We start from the raw sequence: 24,587 nt of genomic DNA, 5'->3' as shown, positions 1-24,587 counted from the left end.
GGACTGCGACGCCGAACAGTTCCGAGCCTGAAAGGGCAGAAGGAAACCATCTCTAAGTGAAAAACACCTCGCGTCTAAATAGGCTTGGGGCGGGGGGCGGGGGGCGGGGAAGGGTTTCAGCAGGCGTCTCCACACACTCACTTTAAGGTGCCAAAACATCTTTACGAGCAACTAACTTGGAGGAACAGGAACTATCTGTGGGAAGAGAATTTAGAGGGTGGACGGGGGTGAGGGGGTAAGGATCTCTGTAACTTTAAGCGTTGCGTTCTCAACATGCCGTTTGCTTTTTTTTTTTTTTTTCTTTCCATTTCTCTGGGGAGTCCGGATGCCCCATTTAATCCTTGGCACCTCTCGGACCCTTTAAAAACTGCCCTTGCCGTTTAGGAGGTCCTAACAGGAGCCCCCACCGGATTACATTGTTCAGACACGCTCTCCCCAAACCGGGGAGGCGTCCGGAGAGATGATCCCAGGGCGCCTGGGGCTGGGTGAGCTCCACCAACCTGAGGGCTCGTGGTAGGCGGGGGCCCTGGGATCTCCTTGGCCGCCGCCGCCCCTCTCCCCTCCCCTCCCCTCCCCTCCCCTCCCCTTCCCCGCCCAGGCTGCCGACCCCAGGCCAGGGCGGCGCGCGCTCTCCCACCCGCGCCTCTGGGGATTCGCAGACGGCAGCGAGACTGGCCGGCGCGCTGGGCATGCTCAGTCGCCCGGCGCCGGGCTCGCGAGTCGGAAGCCTGTGCTCGGTCGCCGCCGCCGCCGAGCCGGCCGGGGCGCACGAAGAGCGCGCGGGACTCGCTGCAGCGGCGGTCGGGCGGCGGCGGACCCGGGCCGAGACCGGAACCAAGCCCCGCGCGGGGCTCCCAGTCCGCCTGCCGCGGCTCCTGCTCCCTCGCACAGTCGTACGCTCGCAGGGAACGGGCCGACCGCGGCTGGCGTCGGGGAGGCGGAGGAACCGCGGCGGCCGCCGCTGCATCCTCGCCGCCTGCCCCGGCCCGGCAGCGTCCCGGAGCCGTCGGGCATGGAGCCGTGGAAGCAGTGCGCGCTGTGGCTGATCCACTGCAAGGTGCTGCCCGCCAACCACCGGGTGACCTGGGACTCGGCGCAGGTGTTCGACCTGGCTCAGACCCTCCGCGATGGAGTCCTGCTCTGCCAGCTGCTCAACAACCTCCGGGCGCACTCCATCAACCTGAAGGAGATCAACCTGAGGCCGCAGATGTCCCAGGTAAGGAGGCCGGCGCGGGCGCCTCCGCCTCCAGCCGGCATCTCGCATTAATCAGCCGGCTAATTTCTTTGTGTAAATGCAAACATCTAGGTGCGTTCGGTTTCCCCTGCCTCGCACCCTTCTGCTTTGAGGACCACTTCGGCTTCTTGTACCTTGGCTTGAGATGGTTTAGCTCCTTAGCTGAAGGCTAGAGCCCTGCGTCCTGAGACGGTATGAGGATTTCGTAAGGGCTTTCTGTGAGGCGGGAACAAGCTGTCTTAGGGTCCCCTGCACCTACCTGTGTGTGTGTGCGTGCGCGTGTGTGTGGCGGGAGGCAACGAAAGGAATTTGATCCAGCTCTTTTATAGTAACGATGGAGAGGCATGAAAGGAGCTGATGGGGGTAATTTTGCCTTTAGTCTGTTCTTTTGCCTTGCGTTTCGTCCCCATGTTTTCTTGAAAGCGGAACCATGACATAAAGAGGACTCTAGGAAGTGGAGGGCGTTCCGGTACCGTTATCTGTACAGGAATGACACTGGCCAAAGGGCGGAAAAGGGATCACAACAAGGCGGCTGCCCCGAAAGCCCCCTGAGCTTGTGGCCAGCTGGCAAGCTACATGGTTGGGTTTATAGCTAGTCTTAAGCCATGTGAGAAGGAGCAAGTCTAGTCTCTCCCAGCAGCGACAGGAAACAAGAAGTTTCGCTCCAGATTCCGCTTTCCTTCATTTAGTGGTTGCTCAGGTGGTGTGGTGCACTCTTGGCTCCTGTGGCTGGAGCCTTTCCTGGAGGTGCCTCTTTGAGGGGTTAAAAAAATGCAACTCCGGAAGGCTGTGTGCACCCTAGAGTAAACTCAAAAGTCTCAACTCAGTGGAATGGTAGTTTCTTGGTCCCGTCAGAAAGTTTGCATGCAGAAAGCTGTTAAACACAAGTCAATACATCTGTTTTCTCTTTCAGAATGTAAAAAACCACTTTCAACTTACAAGGGAGAGGAAACAGTCCCTTCCATGACACACTTTACCACTAATCCTGAATGATACAGAGCCTCAGCTATTTAGCAACCAGAACAGTGCCTTTTACAGCGGAACTGACTTTATATAACGAATAATTATGTTTCTAAAGTTAGGGCACACACATTCCTCTCTTCTTGCTGTCAGCATTTCATCAGGGCCCCTCTGCAACTCAAATTCTGCATCCCTTGCCTGTCTGCCTTCAACCTGCTGGTCAGTGGTCCCCAAGAAAGAACAGGCTTGTAAGTGGTGAGAGCCATATGGTTTTAGAAGTGAGATAATTTATTTCGTACTCTCCCATGAGCCTGGGTGGTGACTGCTAACTCCACGGACCACTTAAGTGTTGTCCCAATTCAGGATATCCTGCCCAAGGGTTTAACAGACATTTCCATTAAGCTGGGAGTTGCTGCTCTCAACAGAGTTCTGTAGGAAGCTGCAGGTGATTATCCAGTCTGCAGATTCCCATTTTCCACCTGGCCTGTGGCCTCAGGATGCCTTGGCCCCCCAGCAGGGAGTACAGTACTGTGCTCATGTCCTGAAACTTCAGTTGCCCGGAACCCCTAGGGGCTGTTCAGTAAGTTGTTCTCAATAATGAAGTATTCTGGACAGCTGAGGATCTCCCTATTTCAACCTTCTAAGCTTTACTTGAATTGTAACAATGGATGAAATTTTTTTCAAAATTTTTCTTTGCTCTTTCTTCTCCTTGTAGAATATAGTAGATGTAATTTAATCTTTTTGATGACAAAGGATTGTCATTATAAGCATCATTAATGAAAATTGAGCACATATGCTGCTCTAAGAACTCTATTCCCTACTGGGAGTACCACAATGAACACCTCAGGATCCTTGCCCTAAAGGAATTATTACACTGTTCTATCATATAAGCCACCAGGTTATAATGAACTAAACAGCTGAATGACCTTCCTTAGGCTGTTGTGCTTTTGGGTTCTTAACCCTGAGCTTTCTGGTTCCAAATTCAGTGCAGTAATTTTCTGTGAGTGCGGGCTTCTCCCAAAAGTAAACCGTGGAAAGTTAGTACCTGAATATGGTGATGTCTCTTTTGGTTGCCTTCTTGATTCTTGGCCACATTGCAGAGAGATAAGGTTTCTGAACAGCTGAGTGCTGGACAGGTGAGCTTGTATTATAGAGGTTGTCTTTAAATCCTTAAATGAGACTTAGTGCACGTTTTCATTAAATAATTCATTGATGTATTTAACATGCCTACAGTGACCAGCAGATACTATGCACTTAATAGGTGTTCACTATTAGCAAAATTACGTAAAATATTTTTTTCTGCTATTGTCACATTAAGAGTACTAGGTTACAATCAAAATTTTAAAACAGTTGCAAGGTCTACAAGTTCCTTTGGGCTGACATCTCTATTTCTGCCTCTAACTACTCGTATCTTTCTTGGTGAAGGTTCTGGCTGCTTCTGGTTATAAGGCTTCTGTGCCATGAGCTCTACCCATACTATATAGTGAATAACCTAATAGTGAAACCCTGACATACGTCCCAGCAGACTTTACTCTTCTGAATTTAGAGCTGTCATTACTAGTATTTGTGGCTTTTGCCATGTCTAAGACTCATTCTGTCCATCCAGCTTAGGTTCTGTTGAAGATATTAACTTGAAGTAAACTATTTCCTTTTAGCACCTGATCTTCTGAGCCAGGAAAAAACTGGAGGCTCTCACTTCAGAGTTTTGTGGTATTTGAGACTGTTATGAACAGATGTTGACACAAAAAATTTTAGCGTATAGATGTCTTGCTTACTGTTTTATTTTATTTTTTTTTTGGATTCGCGGGCCTCTCACTGTTGTGGCCTCTCCTGTTGCGGAGCACAGGCTCCGGACGCGCAGGCTCAGCGGCCATGGCTCACGGGCCCAGCCGCTCCGCGGCATGTGGGATCTTCCCGGACCGGGACACAAACCCGTGTCCCCTGCATCGGCAGGCGGACTCTCAAGCACTGCGCCACCAGGGAAGCCCTTGCTTATTGTTTTTAAGTTTTCAGAAAGAGGCTATGAATAGCCTCTTTCAATAAGAGTGTGTACCTCCAATGAGTGGGATTTATTCCACTCTCTTTGTTAGCCTTCTGTCTTGTTTGTGTTAAAAAATAATAACCCTGCAAATAATTAAACAATTTTAGGTTTGAATCTTGGAGTCTTAAGTTAATCAATTGTCCTCCAAAATAAAATTATACATGGGACCCCGATTCTCTTACTTAGTAATTGTTCTTGTTGGCTGTGGACATCAGCCTTTTTTGGGGTCTTGCTATGTTGGTAAGACGACAATCTTCTTTAGTTCAAAATAGGTCCTTTTTTTTTTTTAACCCTGATTTAGATTTGTTTTTATTAGTTAAGGTGGTAAACATTAATCACAGTTAGCTACACATTTAACATATTCCTTTTATTATAAAGGAAAAAAGTTAAAACCCAGATGATCATGAAAATCCACACAGTCCGTGAAATCTGGTCTCTGTATGTACTAGACAGATTTAGTTTTCATCTAACAGAGTGTTCTAGCTGGGATACCAAGCACAGACATGACTCTGGAAGAGAAGAGCCTCCCTGTGCTAGTTGTACTGGGGGTGCAACGTGGAAGACTGTGGGTTGTGGGCTTGATGTCACTTTTGGTGGTTAAGAAGTTCTCCATAAATGCCTATAATTAACCATGGATGTATCATCAATGAAATCATCTTAATCTTCCTATTTTGTAATTTTCAATTTTGCTTTATATTATGTCGTAGGATGGGAATAACACACTTGATAAATTTACTGACCACTATGTACAGTGTAGATAAACTTAGAATTTTCTTAAAATGACTTATTCAGGTTTCAAGGGTTCCTTGAACAAATGTTTGTTCCTACTATGTGCCAGGCACTGTTGTAGGCACTGGCATGGAGCAGTAAACAAACTCAATGGAGTCCCTGCCCTAAAAGGACTTATATTTTAGTGGGGGACAATAAATAAATAAATGGCTGTAGAATATGATGTGCTGTGAAGAGAGATGAACCTGGGTAAGGGACTAGAGGGAAATGTGATTTGATTTTATGGAAGGCAGTCAAGAAAGGCTTCGCTGAGGAGATGCCAATTGAGCAGGACCTGAAGGGAGTCAAAGAAGGCAGGAATGTGGATGTTTGGGAGAAGAAAATTCCTGGCAGAGGGAACACCAAGTGCAAAGATCTTGAGGTAATTAAATGGTGGGTAAACTGAAGGAACAGCCAGAAGGCCAGTGGGCTGGAGGACAGTGAATGTGGGAAGGGGTGGTAGGGATGAAGTGAGAGAGAAAATCGGGGCCAGATTTTTAGGACTTGTGGGCCATTGTAAGGACGTTCACCCTGGGTGAAATAGGAATCACGTGGCTTGACTTACCTTTTCAACAGGGTCACTCTGGCTGCTATGTTGAGAATAGACCACAGAGCAGCCAGGACGGAAGAGTCAGGCTGAGGCCATCATTTGGGCAAGTGGTGATGGCGGCTCTGACCAGAGTGATAGCAGGGCAGGTGGTGAGAAGGAATCCAACCCTAGGTATATTTTGAAGATAAAGCCAGCCAGGGTTTATTGATGGAATCAGATGAGCAGTATGAGAAGAAGAGAGGAGCCAGGAATGAATCCAGGGTTTCTGGCCTGAGGAATTGAACTGATGGAGTTGCCATTTACTGAGATGGAGAAGATGGGAGGAAGAAGAGCTTTGGGGGTTGGGGGTAGGGAGAGGGGGAGGACACTCTGGAGCTAGTTATGTCTGAAATGCCCAGCAGGCATCTAGATGCTGAGCAGGCAGCTGGAGAAGTTGGAGATGGAGAGGAAAAGTTTGCAGTCATCAGGGTATAGGTTGTATTTAAAATCTCGGCACTGGATGATATCACCTAGGGAGTAGTGTAGAAAGAAAAGATCAGACGCGTGAGCCATGGGGCCTACCCATGTGTCAAGGGTAGAGAGATGGGAACCTGTAAGGAGTTGGGAGGGAATGGCCACGGGGAAGGAGAGAAGTCAGCAGAGTATGGTTCCAGCAAACCAGGTGAATAAAGTGTTTCTAGAAGGAGTGATTAGACACATCAAATGCTGCTCTTCAAGTGAAAAAAGGATTGAAGATAGAATATTGTATTAAGCAATATGAAGTTCTTTGGTGACCTTGGCAAAAACAGATTTGGGATGTGATGGGCAAACCCTCCACTGGAGAAGAGGGGCGAATGGGAGAGGATCTAGATCACGAGTATAGACATGTGTTAGGGGGTGATTTTGCTGTGGAGAGAGCAGATAAATGGGGCAGTGGCTAGTAGGGGAAAAGAGATCAAGAGGGTTTTCTTATCATACAGAATTTTTATTTAATACCTATTATAAGAACTCTTTTAAGATTTAGACAAATTTTATCATATGGCCACTTGTATATATGTGTATGTGTGGGAAAAATATGTATGTATATAAGAAAATATAAATGAAATATATTTAATGTTTTTTTCCACGGAGCACCATGTGTTGGTGATGCAGCATTTCTAAAAGAATTCATCACTTTTGTCCCCAGGATTTCCTTCCAAGCGCCTAACACACAGTTGGGTTTTTATTGCTGTTACTACTTCTTAAAGTTAAAGAGAGCTTTATTTCTGCTATACATAACTGTACATTGTTTTAAAACTGTGATTATATGAGTTTTAGCATTAAGGTGTGCTTCCCAAATGCATGTCTGCATCCTCCCCCCTCCCCCCACCCCCACCCCAGGTACTGCTCTGTGAAGATTACTGGGTTATACGGAAGAGAGAAAAAAGGCTGTCATTGTCCAAAAAGAGTGGTGTGCCAGTTATATTTTTAGCCAGTCAGTTCAGAAAATAATGTCATTATTTAACCTTTCTTCTCAGGAGTCAGTAACCTCTTGCCATTTGTTGGATTATTCTCTTGGCCAGCATAAATTTAAACTTGACACCGATCAAGATCTTTTCATGTGAAGTAGCTCAGGCATCTTAAGCACTTGTTCTGTCTGAATACTTGATGGCTTAACTTGGGCTCTCAAGGAACCAAAGCCTGGGGTAAAGGATTGAAGTGCTGAAACTTTATTGGTGAGGTGCAATCCCATGGTTGTCAGAGTGAACAAAATGAGCAAGTGCCTTTTTTTTTTTTTAAGATGGGGAAAATTATATCACGTTTGTAATGCAGATAGGATTGATCCAGTCTAGATCACCACTGATTTCCTAATTTTCAAATACAACATACTCTTTTTAGATTATTTTTCTTAAACTCACAGTGGCAATTTACATTATTGACTTTTCCTTCTGTCCCGAAACTCTTAACTCTCATCACACTATACTCCCGGTTCTCTCGTACCTTTTAAATATTTATTTATTTATTTATCTGGCTGTGTGGGGTCTTAGTTGCAGCACGTGGGATCTTCGTTGCGGCATGCGGGCTCAGTAGTAGCGGCACGCTGGCTTAGTTGTCCTGCAGCCTGTGGGATCTTAATTCCCCAACCAGGGATCGAACCCGATCCCCTGCATTGGAAGGCGGATTCTTAACCATTGGACCCCCAGGAAGTCCCTCTTGTACCTTTTGTATTCCTTCTCAGCTTCCTTTGCTGGCTTCTCTTTAAACATACCTTAAGAATTTTAGAGTTTTCTCCTTCGTTGCCTTTTTTCGTATCCTCTTCCCTGTATCATCTCATGACACTGTGGCGTTACCTCCTTTTCATACCCTGATGGACCGCACGTTCATGGTGACAGCCTGTATCTGCCTGTTTTATGCCCCCACCTCTGTGGTTACAGTTACTGCTTGGATGGAGGGATGAGAATCACATGATCAGAGTTCACTGTGGAAAGTTCAGCGACAGCAGAGTGAAGGATGAATTGGATGGGGTGGAGCTGGGCATGAGAAAGACTCCTGCTGAAGCTCAGTTAGGGGAGGAGGAGGCCGGTGGATGCGAGGCCAGAGAAGGGGTGAGAGTGGAAGCATAGAGAAGCATGAGAAAGATGAGAGAGAATGAAGAGTTGTACTGCACCAGGCTTTGGGACTTCTTAGGTGCAGTACTAGTGGAAAGTATCTGGGATGAGCCTCAGGTTTCAGGCTTGGGTGGCTAGGGGAATAGAGAGGAGGTACAGATGTCAAAGGGAAAGGGGCACAATCAGTTTTGGATGTTGAGTTTGAAGTTGTTACTAGTTACCTTCCGTATTCTGTTTCAAGCATCCTACTCTCTTACTAATCCTTCCTTTCTGGATTATTCTACTAATACCTAAAATTCAACAATCTTTTGAACTGTTGGTCCCACCACCTCTTCACTGCCTTCATGTCTTCATTTCCCTCCTACTCAGCTTAAATACCATGGTCATTATAGTTACTTCCTTAGCTTCTCTTGGTTGGTGATACTCATTTGGGTAAAATATAACCCTGGTTAAATCCAACTCTCTACTTACTCCCTACCTGCAATTCAGCTGCTGAACCTGATGGATGGAGGAAAACCCATACCACCTGAGTGCTCGCACTTTAAATTCACAATCCCTAACCTCAGGTGGGCGCCTCAGGCAACCCAGCCATCTGACATGTCTCTAGACCAGACATTCTTAAGGTGTGATCTGGAGGCCTCTGATAGTCCCTAAAATGCTTTTAGGGGTTCCCTAAGGTCGAACATTCTCTCTTTTTTTTTTTTAAGAAGATGTTGGGGGTAGGAGTTTATTAATTAATTAATTTATTTTTGCTGTGTTGGGTCTTCGTTTCTGTGCGAGGGCTTTCTCTAGTTGTGGCAAGCGGGGGCCGCTCTTCATCGCGGTGCGCGGGCCTCTCACCGTCGCGGCCTCTCTTGTTGCGGAGCACAGGCTCCGGACGCGCAGGCTCAGCGGCCATGGCTCATGGGCCTAGCCGCTCCACGGCATGTGGGATCCTCCCAGACCAGGGCTCGAACCCGTGTCCCCTGCGTTAGCAGGCAGATTCTCAACCACTGCGCCACCAGGGAAGCCCCGAACATTCTTTTAATAATATTATTAAGACACTGTTTGCCTTTTCTCACTCTTCCTTTCCCACGAACGTATAGTGGAGTTTTCCAAAAGCTACTTGCTGCTGACCTGTGATTGTGTATGTTTTAAAGATTTCTCATTTTAGAGTTCCAGTATGTTCGGTGTTGATAGATATAACCCCTATAAATAAAAGCTGCTGAGGATTCTCACTCATTATTTTTTTAGGAGTGTAAAGGGGTACTGAGACCAATTTGAAAACTGCCCTAGACCGTTCAATTTCTGACTCTCCCAGATGCCTGTCTGGTACCTTTTCTTCTTGAACCTGCATCTTCATTCTCCCTCTCAACTGGTGATCTTGCTTCCTATTCCACCGAGAAAACAGACACAGTCAGAGGAGAGCTTCCTCAGGCGCCCACCTTCCCGCATCTTGCCTGTAGACGATGCTTTCTGTCCTCTTCTGTGGGTGAATTATCAATGCTCCTAGCAAAGGCCAGTTCCTCCTTCACTCTATCTCTGTGCTTTCCTACATCTTCCGTTCTCTCCTGGATCTTTTTGTTTGCGTGCACAGGATACATTTTCAAGGTAGAGCCACAAAGACTTGCTGATGAGCATTGGGTATGATGGAGAGTGACTAAGGACTCCTAAAGTTTGACCTGAACTACTGGGGCAGGTCAGTATAACCTCCTTATAACTGTTCCCATGGACCATGGGATAAAATCCAAGCTCCTTGGTAAGCATTGCAGGGACCCGTGGGCTGGTCCTGCTTCATTTCTCAAAGCTCTTTCAACTGTGCGCTCCTGACCTTTTCGTGGCTTCTCAAATGAACTATGCTGCTATTGCGTTTGCCTGTTTCTCTACTTGAAGGGTCCTTTCTCATTAGTCTGAAGGAAGACTTGGTTCAAGGGCCCTTTGCAGTGAGGGCCACCTAACTCCTTCTGTAGGTGTGGCTGATCACTTACTACTTTGTGCCACGCTGTATAGTGTACATGGGTGGAGGGCAGCATTCCTTACACTGTTTTGCAATCTTTTTCTTATCTCTCTCCCTTCCAGGCTGTGACCTGCTTGAGGCTATCATAGGCTTTTACATTTATATACATCTCTAGAATTTGACCCAGGGACTCATACGAAACATGCATACATAAGTAGGCATTAATGAAATTTATTGAAAATGATAACTCTTAGTTTACTACCTCGTCAAACACACCTATATAAAATATAATAAGATGTGCTAAGCACTATCTCATTAAAAACCAAAAACATCTGTTCTTTAAGTGGCATTACTAATAATAGCAGATAACATTACTCTGCTACTTACCACCTGAGTGACTTCCAGAAAGTGCCTGAACCTGTGTGTTCTTCAACTTCTTCATCTCAAAAGCAGGCGTGATAAAAGAACCCACCTCCTGGAGTGGTTGTGAGGACTAAATGAACTAATTATCCCTATGCTTGGCACATAACAAATGCTCAATAAATGTTTACTACTTTTACTACAATTATTACTACTGTTTCTGCAGAAACACTCCAGGCAGTGTGTTAACACTTTCCTTGCATTATGTCATCCAGTCATCACAACACCATGAGACGAGCGCTGATATTCATCCCCGCCATACTCTCCAAGGCTAAGAGGAGTTAGTAACTTGTACTAACAAGTGGTGGTAGAGGCAAGATTAGAATGAAAACATTTATAGTGAACTGAGTTCCCATCCACAAGGCTATTGGCATATCTGAATGTGAACTGTGAGGAATTTTTCTTTTTTTTTTCACTCTCTTTTGCTCTCGTGGCATTCCTGTGGATGAATGCTGTCATTGGTTTTGTGGCTGTTGATTATAGCACCTCCATACTGAGTTGGATATTGAGTAATAATTTTGGTTTAGGGTATTGAATGTATCAACTGGATGGTTTTATACACATTTATCACACGAATCAGTATAAAATGGGAGATAGGCTTTTGACAGGTATACAGTGGGGAAAGGAAAAAAGCAGATAGAAAAACTAAGGAAAGTTAACAAAAGGAAAGGAGAAAATGAGTGTATGCTGGTCCCTTTCGGCCTTTTAACACTGTGCCTCATGACAGCTGGTCTCGAGCACATAGTTTAATGCCCTACTCTTGAGCAGGGTCAGGACTGCTTACATTTCCCTGGGCAACAGGAACACCATTGTTTTAAATGGCATGTTTTCAAGGGATTGTCTTTTTTTCCCTTTTATGTATTATAATCATTCTTCTTGTAAATTCACAGGCATCTATTGTTAGCTGTTAATTGGAATGTTATATCCCACTCTTTTTTCCCCTGTTAACACAGACCCTGAATGGTATTAAGGACAGTCACAAATTCACATTCTGCCTTTCCCCAGTCTCAGGCATTTACAGGACAGAACCATGAAAAGCGAAGGAAGCAGCTACTTCTGAATTTCATGGAAAAACTATTTTAGAATTGTATTTTATGCTGCTATCTGAATGTGCTTTCAAAATATGTGTTGCAAGAAGTGTAGTCAGCTTTTGAGCGGTTTGCTTAACAGGAAGCCGGCAGCATATGCTGCTCACAGGGGAGTGCCCTAAAGGGTCAATTAATATGGAATATTTAATGAAACACTTGATACTCACCTTCCATGATTTTCAAAGTGCTTGTCTTAAAATAGGTCTGGAACAGCTGGCCTGAATAAACAAGCATCATGCCTCTGTGCCCACTAACGTCAGGAGCCTTTTCCTGGGGGTGTGGTTTAATGAAAAGACTTCAGGCCAGGAGTCAGGAGACCCAGGTTCTAGTCCCAGCTCTGTATCTGACATGTGACCTTAGCAAATACCTGCTTCTCTTTGTCTCCACCTTCCATACTTACAGCAGTGATAGAAAATACTTACATATACGGCAATGGGCTAAAAACCAGCTAAATTTTTTACACATATTTAGGTCTCACTTAGGAGGCATTACCTTTTTTTTTTTTTTTTAACATCTTTATTGGAGTATAATTACTTTACAATGTTGTGTTAGTTTCTGCTGTATAACAAAGTGAATCAGCTCTACGTATACATATATTCCCATATCCCCTCCCTCTTGCATCTCCCTCCCACCCTCCCTATCCCACCCCTCTAGGTGGTCACAAAGCACCCTAGCTGATCTCCCTGTGCTATGCGTCTGCTTCCCACTAGCTATCTATTTTACATTTGGTAGTGTATATATGTCCGTGCCACTCTCTCACTTCGTCCCAGCTTACCCTTCCCCCACCTAGGAGGCATCACCTTTCATGAGGAGAGCTTTGGGACAAGCCAGAAATGTTTAAATCCCAGCTCTGGTACTTAACTTTCCCAAGGTCATAGAATTGTTAGTTTCCTTGCTGAGTCTCAGTTTCCTCCTATAATAGGCAAGAAATAGTAAAATCTACTTTGCAGGATGTGGTGAGAATTCAATAATATATGTAAAATGCCTGGGCATAGTAGGTATTCGGCAAGATTTTATTTCCTTCCTTCTCCCCCCACCTCCTTGATCCTCATAAGAGGCAGGAAGAACAAGGTCTTATCTCTGCTCTACAGAGAAGGAAACTGAGATGTGCACTGGCTAAAGGACTTTTCTCAAGGTCACGGATAGGAAGTGGTAAAGACAGGACTTGAGTCCAATTGTCCTAATTCCAAATTCAGTGAAGTTTCCCATTCCTGCTACCAAGCTCAGCTGATAGATGGTGAATTGCATGAGCAAATGACTGGGAACATGCTTGGAGAAAGCAGGGCCTGTTCTGCAAATGTAAAATGACATTATTATTTTGCACTGAAGTTTGCTGTATTTAAAATAGAAACATCTAAAATAATGAAACCAGATTTCAGTTATTTTAGAGTCTGATTATCTAGTTTGTGGATTATTGGATTTTTGGTAGTTTCAAAGCTCTTCTGCTTTCTGTTTGGTTCTATTTTCATGGAAATTTGTGCATATGATTGATTGATTAATCAAATTATCCATTTGTCTGCTAAATATTGGGCTTTGTAGTAGATGCTGAGGATTCAAAGGTGAATAAAACTCAGCCCCTGACCCTGTGTTGCTTTTAGGCTACACAGCATGGATTTTACCTCAGACATGCCCTTATAAAGTGGGGGGATGGGAAGGGAGACTTGAGTTAGAGTGATGGGCATGGTAAATGTTTGGTAGGTGGGTGATGCTTTTTTGGATGCATTGTTGATTTGCTGATGTTCAGGGCATGACGTTAACATCACGGAATGGATTATGTGTGCCTGGCCCATGGTATATCTCTCCTTTCCATAGACGTTTGTCTAGTTCCTCCTCTTGTGTGCAGGGCACTGAAGGCACAAAGATACGTTACACGGAGTTTCTGCTTTTGAGGGGTTGGGAGAAAGCAGATTTGACCCTGGAGTGAGGCTTTTTCAAAAATGAGAAAGGAAGTAAGTCACTGGATGCTACAAGGCCGGTGCAAAAGTGCACGCAGCTGGCTGAGAGAGATGAGACCCGGAAGAGGACAGACATGAGTGGTTACTAGAGAGGAAGAAGGTTTGTGAAAGAAAACTAGGTGGGGAGAGTGTGTGTGAGACGGAGGATGTACAAAGACATTCAGACTTAGGTGATGTCCCCAAAGAAGGCAGTTATTCTGAGCACTGATAACGTTACTACCGGAGTAGGGCTGTACCGTTGGCATTTGGCCGTGAAGATGTTCAATTACGTCTGCCTGGTGTGTGGCCTGGAGCATCAGAGGATGGCCTATTCTCTTGAATATCTTAAAAGCTGAGGGAGCAGAGACTACGGAGTCAGACTGCTTAATGGGCATGTAAAGTACATCACGGAGAGCTGGAGGCCTGCTCACTCTGCCTCTAGCCTCCTGGCTTGCCACCTCTCCCTCCCACCTGTCAGAACCTTTCCTTATCCTCCCTGTGCTCTTCTGTTGATAGACATCTCCTCCTTCCCTGGTCCTTTTGTCCTTGGCTGTATACTCCAAAGTCCTGTCTGGATCTGTGCGGTCAGCTATTCCACTTTCACCCCAAATCCCGTTCACCTTCTGTGACCTCAGATGGGCCAGCCTGGAGCATCCTTCTCCACGGGCTTTCCTCTTCTCACGTGTGAGCTGAAGAGAGCTGTCAACGTCAGCACACCAGCCTGTTTTTACTGTCCAGCTTCACTGTAGCCTCATGCTGTTTTTCTCACCTCTTTGCCATGCCCCTTGTCTTTTTGGCTTCTTCTCATTCCCTCACTCAGATGGCCGACCCTCTAAAGCCACACTCCATGAGTCCCTGACTCTCCCCCAGTCCCTGCAAGTTCACCTGGTTCTCATCATTACCACCCAGCCCTCCTGAGTTTGGACTTGGCCTCAGTCTATCTCATCCACTACCCATGATGGTGACCATTATTACTGTCATGAGAGGGGGCAACTGTTCCAAACTTTACAAGTTACATTTGTACGTTTTTTGACCTTCTGACTACCAAGGGGTCTTGTAGGGAATATTTAATCAATGAAAATCCCAGAGGCAACCAGGTGTTATGAAAACACTGAGAAGTTAAACTCTGTGCACTAGCAGTACTTCTTTTGGTCTGTGGTCTGCAGAGCCCAGGGGTGTGCTTTAGTGAACATCCACTGACAAACCAGAAGCTCTCAAGCCATTTTTATCAGTTCCCAGCAGGTCTGAGGCTGTATGTGCCCCCAGGCAACCAGCTCATAGTGTCTGCTTATTTTAGTAAGCCTTTTCTTTTATGGTAATATTATCATTCAATTAGTGCAACATTCACTTAATCGTATATGTGGTGCCTGACAACAAAGGAACGTGGATCTAGAATAATCCATCACTTATTGATACTCCAAAGTGGAGATTCAGCAGAAGATTATTAAATTCCCTGGCATTTGACCTGCAAATATGAGAAAGTATTTGTTGGCTAGAGAAATTTAGTTAGCTTAGTTCATAGGCAGCCACACAAGAAATGCTTGACTTCAGATTATTTATGATGACAGAGTACTTGGCAATAGAGTCTTTCATTTGCCCATAAACTGTACTTGGAGATTCAGTAGAATACAGCTATTCATCCGCAGTGAGGGGGAAGCAAGAACTGAGATTTCTGGAGCTCAGAATGAGCACCAACATGAAAAGATTTGGGTGCTTCCAGAGACACTGTTTAAGGAAAGAATGTGACATAATTGCTGTTTATCAGTTCCATCCCAGTAGATTCTAAAACATGAAGCTGGATTCTTGAGCGCAGTTATGCAGCAGCCCTGATAGTTAAACCTTACTGAGTTTTCAGTCTTTTCGAATATATAGTTATATTTAATGACCTTAGTTAAGAGAAAGGTAGTAAAATTTGGTAAAGGGTTTAATTTTTTCCCTTCAGTGTTTAATACATGATTCACCAGTTTTAATAATACATGTAAATTAATTTCTTACCTAGCTAGCACTAAGCTTTTTGGCATCCTTGCCCATTTGATAACTACCTAAAGCCCTCCTGGGTTTTATATAAAATAAGCTAAGTAAAAAAGTGCTTAGAAAAATAGCACTTATTATTTAAAAAAATATAATAAAGCCCTTCTCTACAAAGAAGAGATAAAATGAATGTCTTAAACTTCATGTAAATGCAATAAGCTAAGCTTAATTTATGTAACCATTAGAGTTCCTAGATTCTGACTTCGAGGCTGAGGACTTTTAATTTACTCCCTATTCTACTACACAGCATTGTGGGCCCTGGATACATCAACCTGGCTTTGACTCCTAGCTCTGCCACTGACAGTCTTGGGCAACTCTGATCTTGGGTTTCCACATTTATTAAATGAGATAATACCTATTTGTAGTGTTATACAGATTAAATTAATTGAAGTATTGCATATTTTGTCACTTGGAAGGTACTCATAAATGTAGGTTCCATTCCTTTTCATTAAGCCTGTTTTTTGTTTGTTTGTTTTCTGTTTTTTTAAGTTGAAGGAGATTACAGGTTACAAGTTAAAATGAGAAAGAGGGAGAGCTGAAAGTTAGGTTGGCAATAGTAAAAACTATAAATCATGGACTCAAGAACTCAAAAACCATGTTAATCTTGCACTGTGGAGAATGCAGCCAAACTAATTCACATACTGCACAAGGCTCTGGAGAAGGATAGTTTTGTTTGAATCGACCATTATAGTAACTAATTTTATTGTTCAAAGAGTTATACAATTATGGAGCTGGAAAAGTCCTCAGAGAATTCATTTTAAAAATGAGCAGTCTAAGGTTCCTAATATATGCAATGATTTGCCCAAGGTTACTTGGTTTTCTGAATCATAGCACATTATTTTTCTCATAACAGAATGCTAATAATGACCCAGCTCCTCAAGAGAAGTTTAAATCGTGTTATTCCTTAAAAACAAACAAACAAACAGATTTAAAGTACTCTTTAAGAAAGATTGGAAAGTGCTTAAGTTCAGAATTTCTCATGTGAAATACTTGTTATAAAGACCTTATTCTCTCCCATCCATCTATCTACCCATCCATCCATTGGCTATAATAGTAAAGGGGAATCACTGAGAATGGGGAGTATAAGATCTCAGACTTTGGAGCTCAGAATGCCCTGGGAGAATTGACAAAGCATTGAGAAATGGTTAAGTAATAAAAATTGTGAAATCGAAGATCTGTTGCTTAACAGAGTAAATTCTCAGCTATCCAGAAACTTAGCCATCCAGAATCACTCAGTTCCTAAGAGAGCTTGATATTTTGCCATTTCAATCCAGATGACACAAATGTGTCCCACACTCCCAAGAGTATGGATGTTCATTAATGGTGACACCGAGACATGTTATTTCTCCTAGAGTTCCATGAAATTTGGGACCATTTGTTCAACTTTATGTTCCTAGCTCATACCTGGCACAGAGTGAGTGTTTCTGTGAATGGCTGTTGAGTGACTATTTAATGAATCCCTAACATTAGCCTTAATATTGTTTGGACAAGAATGCCAGATATTATTGTGTGCTTCATTTTAATCAAAGGATAATATAATTCTGCCAGTCGTGTTGCAGTGGAAGGCAGTGTGGTATATTGAAAAAATGTGGACTTTAGCATCGGACTGGCCTGGGTTCAAATCATACCCCACTGGCTGAGTGATTGTGGGCAAATCCCTTCATCTGCCACCATCTTAGTTTTCATGCTTGTGAAATAGAATTTTTCCTAATCTTTCTTTACAGGGTGGTGGGAAGAGCAGGTGAACTCTGATGGCAAAATATCTAGTACAGCACTAGGACACAGAAGGCACTTAGTAATAATGGGAGGCCCTTTGTCTCCCACCCCATCTAATCTTTTCATGATATAGGGCTTTTCCCACAGTTCTTTTGGATGGATAATCTTTTGTTGGTCTTTGGCAAATCTTTCTTTTCTGTAGTATTCTATCTTTCTGCAGACTTTTTTTTTTTTTTTTTTTTTTTTTTGCGGTACGTGGGTCTCTCACTGTTGTGGCCTCTCCCGTTGCAGAGCACAGGCTCCAGACGTGCAGGCCCAGTGGCCATGGCTCACGGGCCCAGCCGCTCCGTGGCATGTGGGATCTCCCGGACTGGGACACGAACCCGTTTCCCCTGCATCGGCAGGCGAACTCTCAACCACTGCGCCACCAGGGAAGCCCTGCAGCTGTTTTATTTAGGCCAATTGAATCTAAGAATCTTTAGAATATTGTAGCTTTTAAAGTGATGTAATTTACATAATTTTATCTATCTGTTGGTGATCTCATATGTGACAACTGTGACACAAGTAGAAAAACAACACTTTACCTGGAATTGGGAGACCTGCATTCAAAATCTGGTTCTGTTACTACCTAGCTTTGTGATCTCTGAGCCTCAGTTTGCTCAACTTATCTGAACCTCCACTTTTCTCTGATAACCAGGGGGTGGCATTGTATAGGGAAGAAGACACGGGCTTTAGAGTTCCGGTTTTGGATGTGCTACTAATTAACTGTATGATCTAGGGCAGGTCTTTCGCCTCTCTGTTTCCTCAGCTGCCTGTTGAGAGCAGCACCATCCATGCTGCAAGTTGTTACGATTAGATGAGGTAAGGTATGACAGGTTACTGCCTCAGAGCTTTGCGCGTTATAAACTCATAATCAGAGAGCGGTAATAACAATTCTTCCACTAAATACAACTGTGCTTAGTATTATTATTATTATTATTATTTTTTTTTTTCTTTTTGCTGTATGCGGGCCTCTCACTGTTGTGGCCTCTCCCGTTGCGGAGCACAGGCTCCGGACGCGCAGGCCCAGCGGCCATGGCTCACGGGACCAGCCGCTCCGCGGCATATGGGATCCTCCCAGACCGGGGCACGAACCCGTATCCCCTGCATCGGCAGGCGGACTCTCAACCACTGCGCCACCAGGGAGGCCCATGTGCTTAGTATTATTAATGCAAGTTTCCCTAGGTGGTTGAGAGCTTCATTAAGAGAACTTAATCATTACAGCTGAATATTTTAGAAAAGACTGAGTACTTTCTCAGGATCACATAAGAAGTGATGATGGAGTAGTATGTAGCTGTGAACATGATGACGAATCTGCCTTCTTAATATGCTCCCTGTTTATATAATTAGTCACTTGGGTTACTTACAGTTCTTCTCATTTATAGATAGCATGATTATAAATGCCCTTGTACAGATTATTGCCCCTCCCCTGCTTGGATTATTTCTTTCAGTTTTATTTTCCAAAGGGAAGTTTCCAGGTCAAAGGATATAAACATTTTTGCAGCTCTTGTTACATACTGGCAGACAGTTTGTAGAGAAATATTTTTAATGGACAAAAAAGGGCAAATTTCCAAAGTCTTGGTTAAAAACAAGGACTCTGGTGTCATTTAGATTTGATTCGTATCTCAGCTACTTATTTGCTGAATGAGCAAATTATTTAACCTTACTAAGTCTGTTTCCTCATCTGTAACCTGGGTTATAAGTAGCTACCTCACAATAACTGTCAGCTACTTAGTTGGTGCAAGGTGTTTCGTGCTCAGCCTTCACTGTCTGTCTTAAGCCCGTTTGTGCTCCTCCCCAGCTCAATCATTTCTCACCTGGACCTCTGCCTCCTCTGAATTGGTATATACCTTATGCCAGTGTGTTCTCCCAACTGCATCTTCAGTCTTAAAAACAAAACAAAACATAAATCTGATCATGGGCACCCTTTTAGCACTCTCAGAAAGCTTCCAGTACTCTGAGGGTGAAATCCAAAATCCTGCATAGGGCCCTCTGTGATCTGACCCTGCCGTCCTCTCCAGCCTCAATTTCCCCCTCTCTCTCTTGTTCATTCTGCTGCAGCCATCTTGGGTGTTTTTCCATTACCAGAATTTGTCACCCCGCTTTTTTTCTTCTAGACTTGAGACTTGCCATTTTGTCTTGTTTCTTGGTTTTTAAATTCTCCTTTTTACAGCTCATCATTGGCGGAGATATTTGCTTCAGGACCGATTTTCCTGCTAGACCTAAGCCTTATGATTGCAGGGCCCACTGAGATTTTACTCACTGCTGAATTCTGAGGACCAGCACAGTGCCCAGCATGGAGAACTCAGTAAATCTTTAGGAATGTATAAATAACTAAATATGTAGTAACTTATTATTAGCAATAAACACAGGAGAGAATAATTTTGGGTATAATTTGTAAAAAGCATTTGTGATTTCAAATTGCTCTGTGAAATTAAATTGTCTAGGTGTTTTCCAAGGACCTTTTAAAAACTTGAATATATCTGGTAGTTAAGATCTTGCTTGCTTTTTTCTTATATGATATTTCATGTTCATGCGGGCAAGTCTGAAGAGAAGAGGGCACATTCTTGTGTCAAGCATAGTTTAGCATCTAGCAGTCTTTCACCTTCTCCAACACTGTTCATCCAAGACCTGTAATAACATTACCTGAGCCATCGAGGCCAGGCACAGAAGCATCCTGAGCCAAAGAAACAGCAGAAGGACTTGGCGAAGATGAGCATTCCTAAGAGATTAGATTATACTCGGTCCATTTCCTTGCACTTGAGACCTCCAACCATTTTGGCTTGCATTTCCCAGAAGTGCAAACTATTTTATATTATGCCGTTAACTTCTGCAAGTGCAAAACTGCATTTTGTTCATTCAGAAGTAGAGTTCATTCTCTGGATTTATGGAACTTGTACTATATTCACAACTCTGATTAGGCACTGAAGGTGTAACAGAGTTCAAGTGATAAGCGAGGTCTATTTTGGAGGATAAGCTCTCTCCCCATCCTTTGTTTCCCTATGGAAAAACTTCTGTTATAGTGTTAAGAGTAGTACCTGCGTACATGCAGCTCAACCTCTTCTGGATCTTCTTTCTGAGACCTACTTACTTGCAAAGAGGATGGCGGTTTTCTGGTCTATTCTCGTTCATAAGGTAGGCTAAGCAGGGCAGGTTATGTCCAGGCGGAGGCTTACAGTATTTTTTGGAGGGGGAGGGGAACAAGAGGAGAACATGCATCCCTAAGCCACACTTTCCAATATATATTAGCTTTTATCAATAAAAAGTTCACATATTCATCTTATTTCTGTATCTGTTTTATCTATTGCTCATTAAGTTTCTCAACAGGAAAGGGGAACATTTATTGCTTTGCCTTTGAGGGACTGTGAAGCTTGTCATGGCCTAGCCCACAGGCAAATGACTTCACCAGACAGCTGTTTGTGATGGGGCTTTAGGCCTTAGCAAGTGCAGGATGCACTGATCCTCACTGGGCTGTTTGGGTGAGCTGAGGCACTTGTATGTACTTTGGGTTTTTTTTGCGGGTTCAGCTTGGATTTCTGTTGCAGATGAGGCCAGGGAAGGGGTTGGATCTTTTTAGTTATTTCAGGTGGAATAGCTAGCACTTGCTGCTTTTACTGTGTTTCAGTCAAAGCTGCAGGCCAGGACTTCAAACTGCAAAAATGATAAAATTTCAAGGGCGCTGTTATGTGGGGTTCCTCCTTTGAATTGTGAGAATGAGGCTAAAGTAGGAAGTGATAAATTGGCCTCATCACATTCAGTTAATTTCATTCCAGGCCAAACAGAGGAAGGCCCTGGAGAGAATAATCGTACGTACGTTTTTGTTGTTTATCTAAGATCTTAATAGACCACCTATCATATGACCAACCTTAACTGACCTACCCACCCAGCTCGAGCAGACCAGGAAAGCGCTATCTCTGCAGCTGGGCAGGCCTCAGAGACAGCCCTGGAGGGAGCTGAGGCACACAGTGCCTAGTGGGACAGAAGCAGTGCTCTGACACTCATAATAGGTTCCTTTGCTCTGTGAAACATGACTTAGATTTGCTCTGGATTTGTTACTTAAGTTCCCACCATTGGATCATAGAACCGTGGCTTCACCTATAGAAGAGTTGTAGATTTTCTTAAGAAGCAAATACAAAGGAAGAGGAACATCCTTACTTAAGCATATGCTACATTCTTGGGTTTAGATAGACCAGTGAGTCAGTGAAATTATTGCAAAGCCAAATGCTAAAACGATGATTACAAAGTCCTGTGCCTGCAATGCTCAGATTTTAGAGGTCAGGTTTTCTTAGGAAATCAAGGAGGTACTAGAGTGGTTTGAAACATATGCTTGATCTTATCAGAAAAGGAGCAATGGTAGACTGAAAGGACTAATTAAGCTAGGAGAGAGGTTCACATCTTAATGGGAGAAATGAAGGGAAAGGTGAGGTCTTAAGCCAGAATAGACAGGTACAAAAAGGAAAGGAGATTCACCCTAACAGCAACAATTAGAAAGGGTAACGGACCTGTCGAAATATAGGTCCGTATGGGACAGTTTATGAAAGGTTTCCACAAAGATCCAGAAAATATTACGAAGTGCCCCTTTAAAGATTCAGCTAGAATCTGAAGTAGGAACAGCTGGAAACTAGATGTTCATAGCTCAGAGCTGGGTGTGGTTTTGCATTTTGTGTACTGCATAAAGATTTTTTCTAGTAGAGGATGAAATGCAACTGACTGTCTTTTCACTGTGGATCCAGGCCAGGTTTTACTTATGCCCCTGAGGGGGCACCTTCTTCTGTTGTGTTTAAAGCCTTGTGGTGGTGGCCCTGGGATAGTAAAACCTAGTGGTTACAGAAAATTTGCATTTGAGAGGGAAGCACAAAGTACTGAAGAGTTCATTAAGTGAGTCTCAAGGTGAGGGAGCTACTTTAATCAGGCCAGCAAGTATCACCTATGCCCTGAAGGCTCCAGCTCAGATTCTTTACGAGTTACAGATTCTAAAGGAAGGCATGGGAGACAGGAGGCATGTTCTAGGCTGGAGTGGCCTGATGGGAGTAACCCCTGGCTGGGATTATCTAATTTGGGAAGTAAACTGTTCATTTCTACCCAACAGCTCTATCTAAAGTGGAAGAGAAGGGAAGGGATTGGCCTCTGAGTCCTTCTCAAAAGAAAATGGGATCAGCAGAGAGAAATTAAGTAAGAGGGATAGGCCCTACTTTTGGCAAAAAAAAAAAAAGGAAAGAAAGAAAGGTACTGAGGACCTGATCATTAAAATGTGTAGAAACTCTAGTGCCTTGAGATGCCCATGCAAAGATGTAGGCCCTTACAGACCTCCAAGAGTGTTGGAATCTGCTGAAGTTGAGTTGGAAGAAATGTAGGGGAAAAAAAGACAATCTTCCTTAGGAAGCACTTATCACAAAGCCCGAAGCCCGAAGCAATTACACAGAAAAGGTAGTTGCAGCAGATGCTGTGGCTCAAGGCTAAACATTCCTGCTTATAAAAGATTGTGGAGATGCTGATGGTACTAGGCAGAGCCTGCATTCATTCACTATGTGAGTGCCAGAAAAGGGGGGCTCAAAGAGCAACTGCAGCTAAGAAGCTTTGGACATGCAAGTTGGGAAAGAAAGATTCCACAATTATGACCTGAGGGACCTGGGGCTGCCACAACTGCGCATTTCTAAGTTTTAAAGAAGGCACCTCAGTGCCACTCTCTTAGAAGAATGTGCATAGTTGGATTTTTACCTCTGTGTGCAAATGCACTGGGCCAAAATTAGCCGGCTTGGAGATTTCTGAGTTGAGCTTTTTTTTTAGAATTGTGGTAAAAGACACATAACATAAAATTTACTTTTTAAACCATGTTTAATGGTACAGTTCTGTGGCATTACGTACATTCACATCGTTGTGCAACCATCTCCAGCATCCATCTCCAAAACTTTTTCATCTTCCCCAGTTGAAGCTCCTTTGTTCCCATTAAACAACAGCCTCCCCCTAACCCCTGACAACGATCGTTTATGAATTTGCCTGCTCTAGGTATCTCATATAAGTGGGATCATACAGTATTTGTTCTTTTGTGACTGGCTTATTTTAATTAGCTTAATATTATCACAGTTCATCCCTGTGGTAACATTTATAAGAATTTCCTTCCTTTTTAAGGCTAAGTAATAATCCTTCTCATGTGTATACCACATTTATCCATCAGTGGATACTTGTTCCCTAACTGAGTGTTAAGCTCTGGAAAATTGGCCTAGTATTACAGACATCTTGGCAAAAGATCGTGCTCTTCTCGTTGACCTGCCATCTCTCGCCTCCATCTCTCGGATGCCCTGGAGTTTCTGCCATTGTCTTTGGAAGCAGTTGAACGGGTCTGGATTATATCAAGTACTGGGTTCTGGGAAAATTTTGCTTGGGATAGCTGCGCCCAGGCCTGAGGTTTGACTTCTTTTAAAATGTGATGGGTGTGGGCCAGTCACTTGTAATGCTTTGGGCTCTTTAAAAGTAGGGGCATACAGAGACTTGAGATAATAATGAATTTTTAAAGAATAAAAAGCTAACTTTTTTGTCTCTATCTCAGACTCAGGCATTTACAGCTTATTCAGTTCTAAATTCAGATGAAGACAAAGAGTGTTATTTATCGATTGCCCTAAGTTCTTCATGTTTGAGCATTTGAGGCTGAAAGGTTAAGGGGCATTCTTGTGGTGTCACTGTGGTAGGGACATTTAAGCCAAATTTGAAATGATAAAACACGGAGGTGATTGGCATCTGGGGAGGAAAGGTCTTTTAGGAAGAATGATTGTGCCCATATATAATTAGAATATATACGTGATGTAATATAGTGGATATAAATGACCTATAAAAGCAATAAAGGGAACCAAAAGTATCCATCCTTCCCTCCTCCCTGCTGTTTTTTTTTTTTCTTTTGAGAGGGAGGTGCTTAACATCCTAATCAGCTTATTTTGACTACTCAGTGATAAAACATGCAAGTTCACTTGCAGAATTACTGAGAACATACTAAAGGAGCATCATTTTACACAAGGGACAATACATCATCCTCTTTCTTTCTTTCTTTTTTTCTTTTTTTGTCATTTTTCTTCTGTAAGTACTTATTAAATGCACAGTACATTGGGAGCCCTTGAGGTAATCAAAGCTACGTATCTATGGAGGCATGAAGGAATTTGAATATGTTATGGGTTCAGCGGTATGAGATTATAGCACACAGGTGCTCTGGGCTTATCCAAACAGGAAACATTGAGGAAGAGGACAGCTAATTCTGGACTGGGCACATCTGAATTGTTCTAATATCCTAATTATGTCCCAGGCTCGAACTCAC

At 43.6% G+C, this 24,587-nt stretch overlaps 1 protein-coding gene across 1 annotated transcript in view; it reads left to right on the top strand.

The window, feature by feature from the left end:
• Positions 1-727: 727 nt before the first annotated feature.
• The window catches only part of VAV3 (vav guanine nucleotide exchange factor 3), a 404,602-nt gene continuing 380,742 nt past the window's right edge, over positions 728-24,587 (top strand). Inside the window, exon 1 of the mRNA XM_082613120.1 lies at positions 728-1,216. Coding sequence (XP_082469246.1) covers positions 1,013-1,216 — 204 coding nt within the window. The 5' untranslated portion in view covers positions 728-1,012. The remainder of the gene's footprint in view (positions 1,217-24,587) is intronic.

This window comes from Mesoplodon mirus (assembly GCF_964341445.2).
Source record: "Mesoplodon mirus genome assembly, chromosome: 3".
In the NCBI taxonomy this organism is placed as follows: domain Eukaryota; kingdom Metazoa; phylum Chordata; class Mammalia; order Artiodactyla; family Ziphiidae; genus Mesoplodon; species Mesoplodon mirus.
This window is presented reverse-complemented; position numbering and strand designations above follow the sequence as displayed.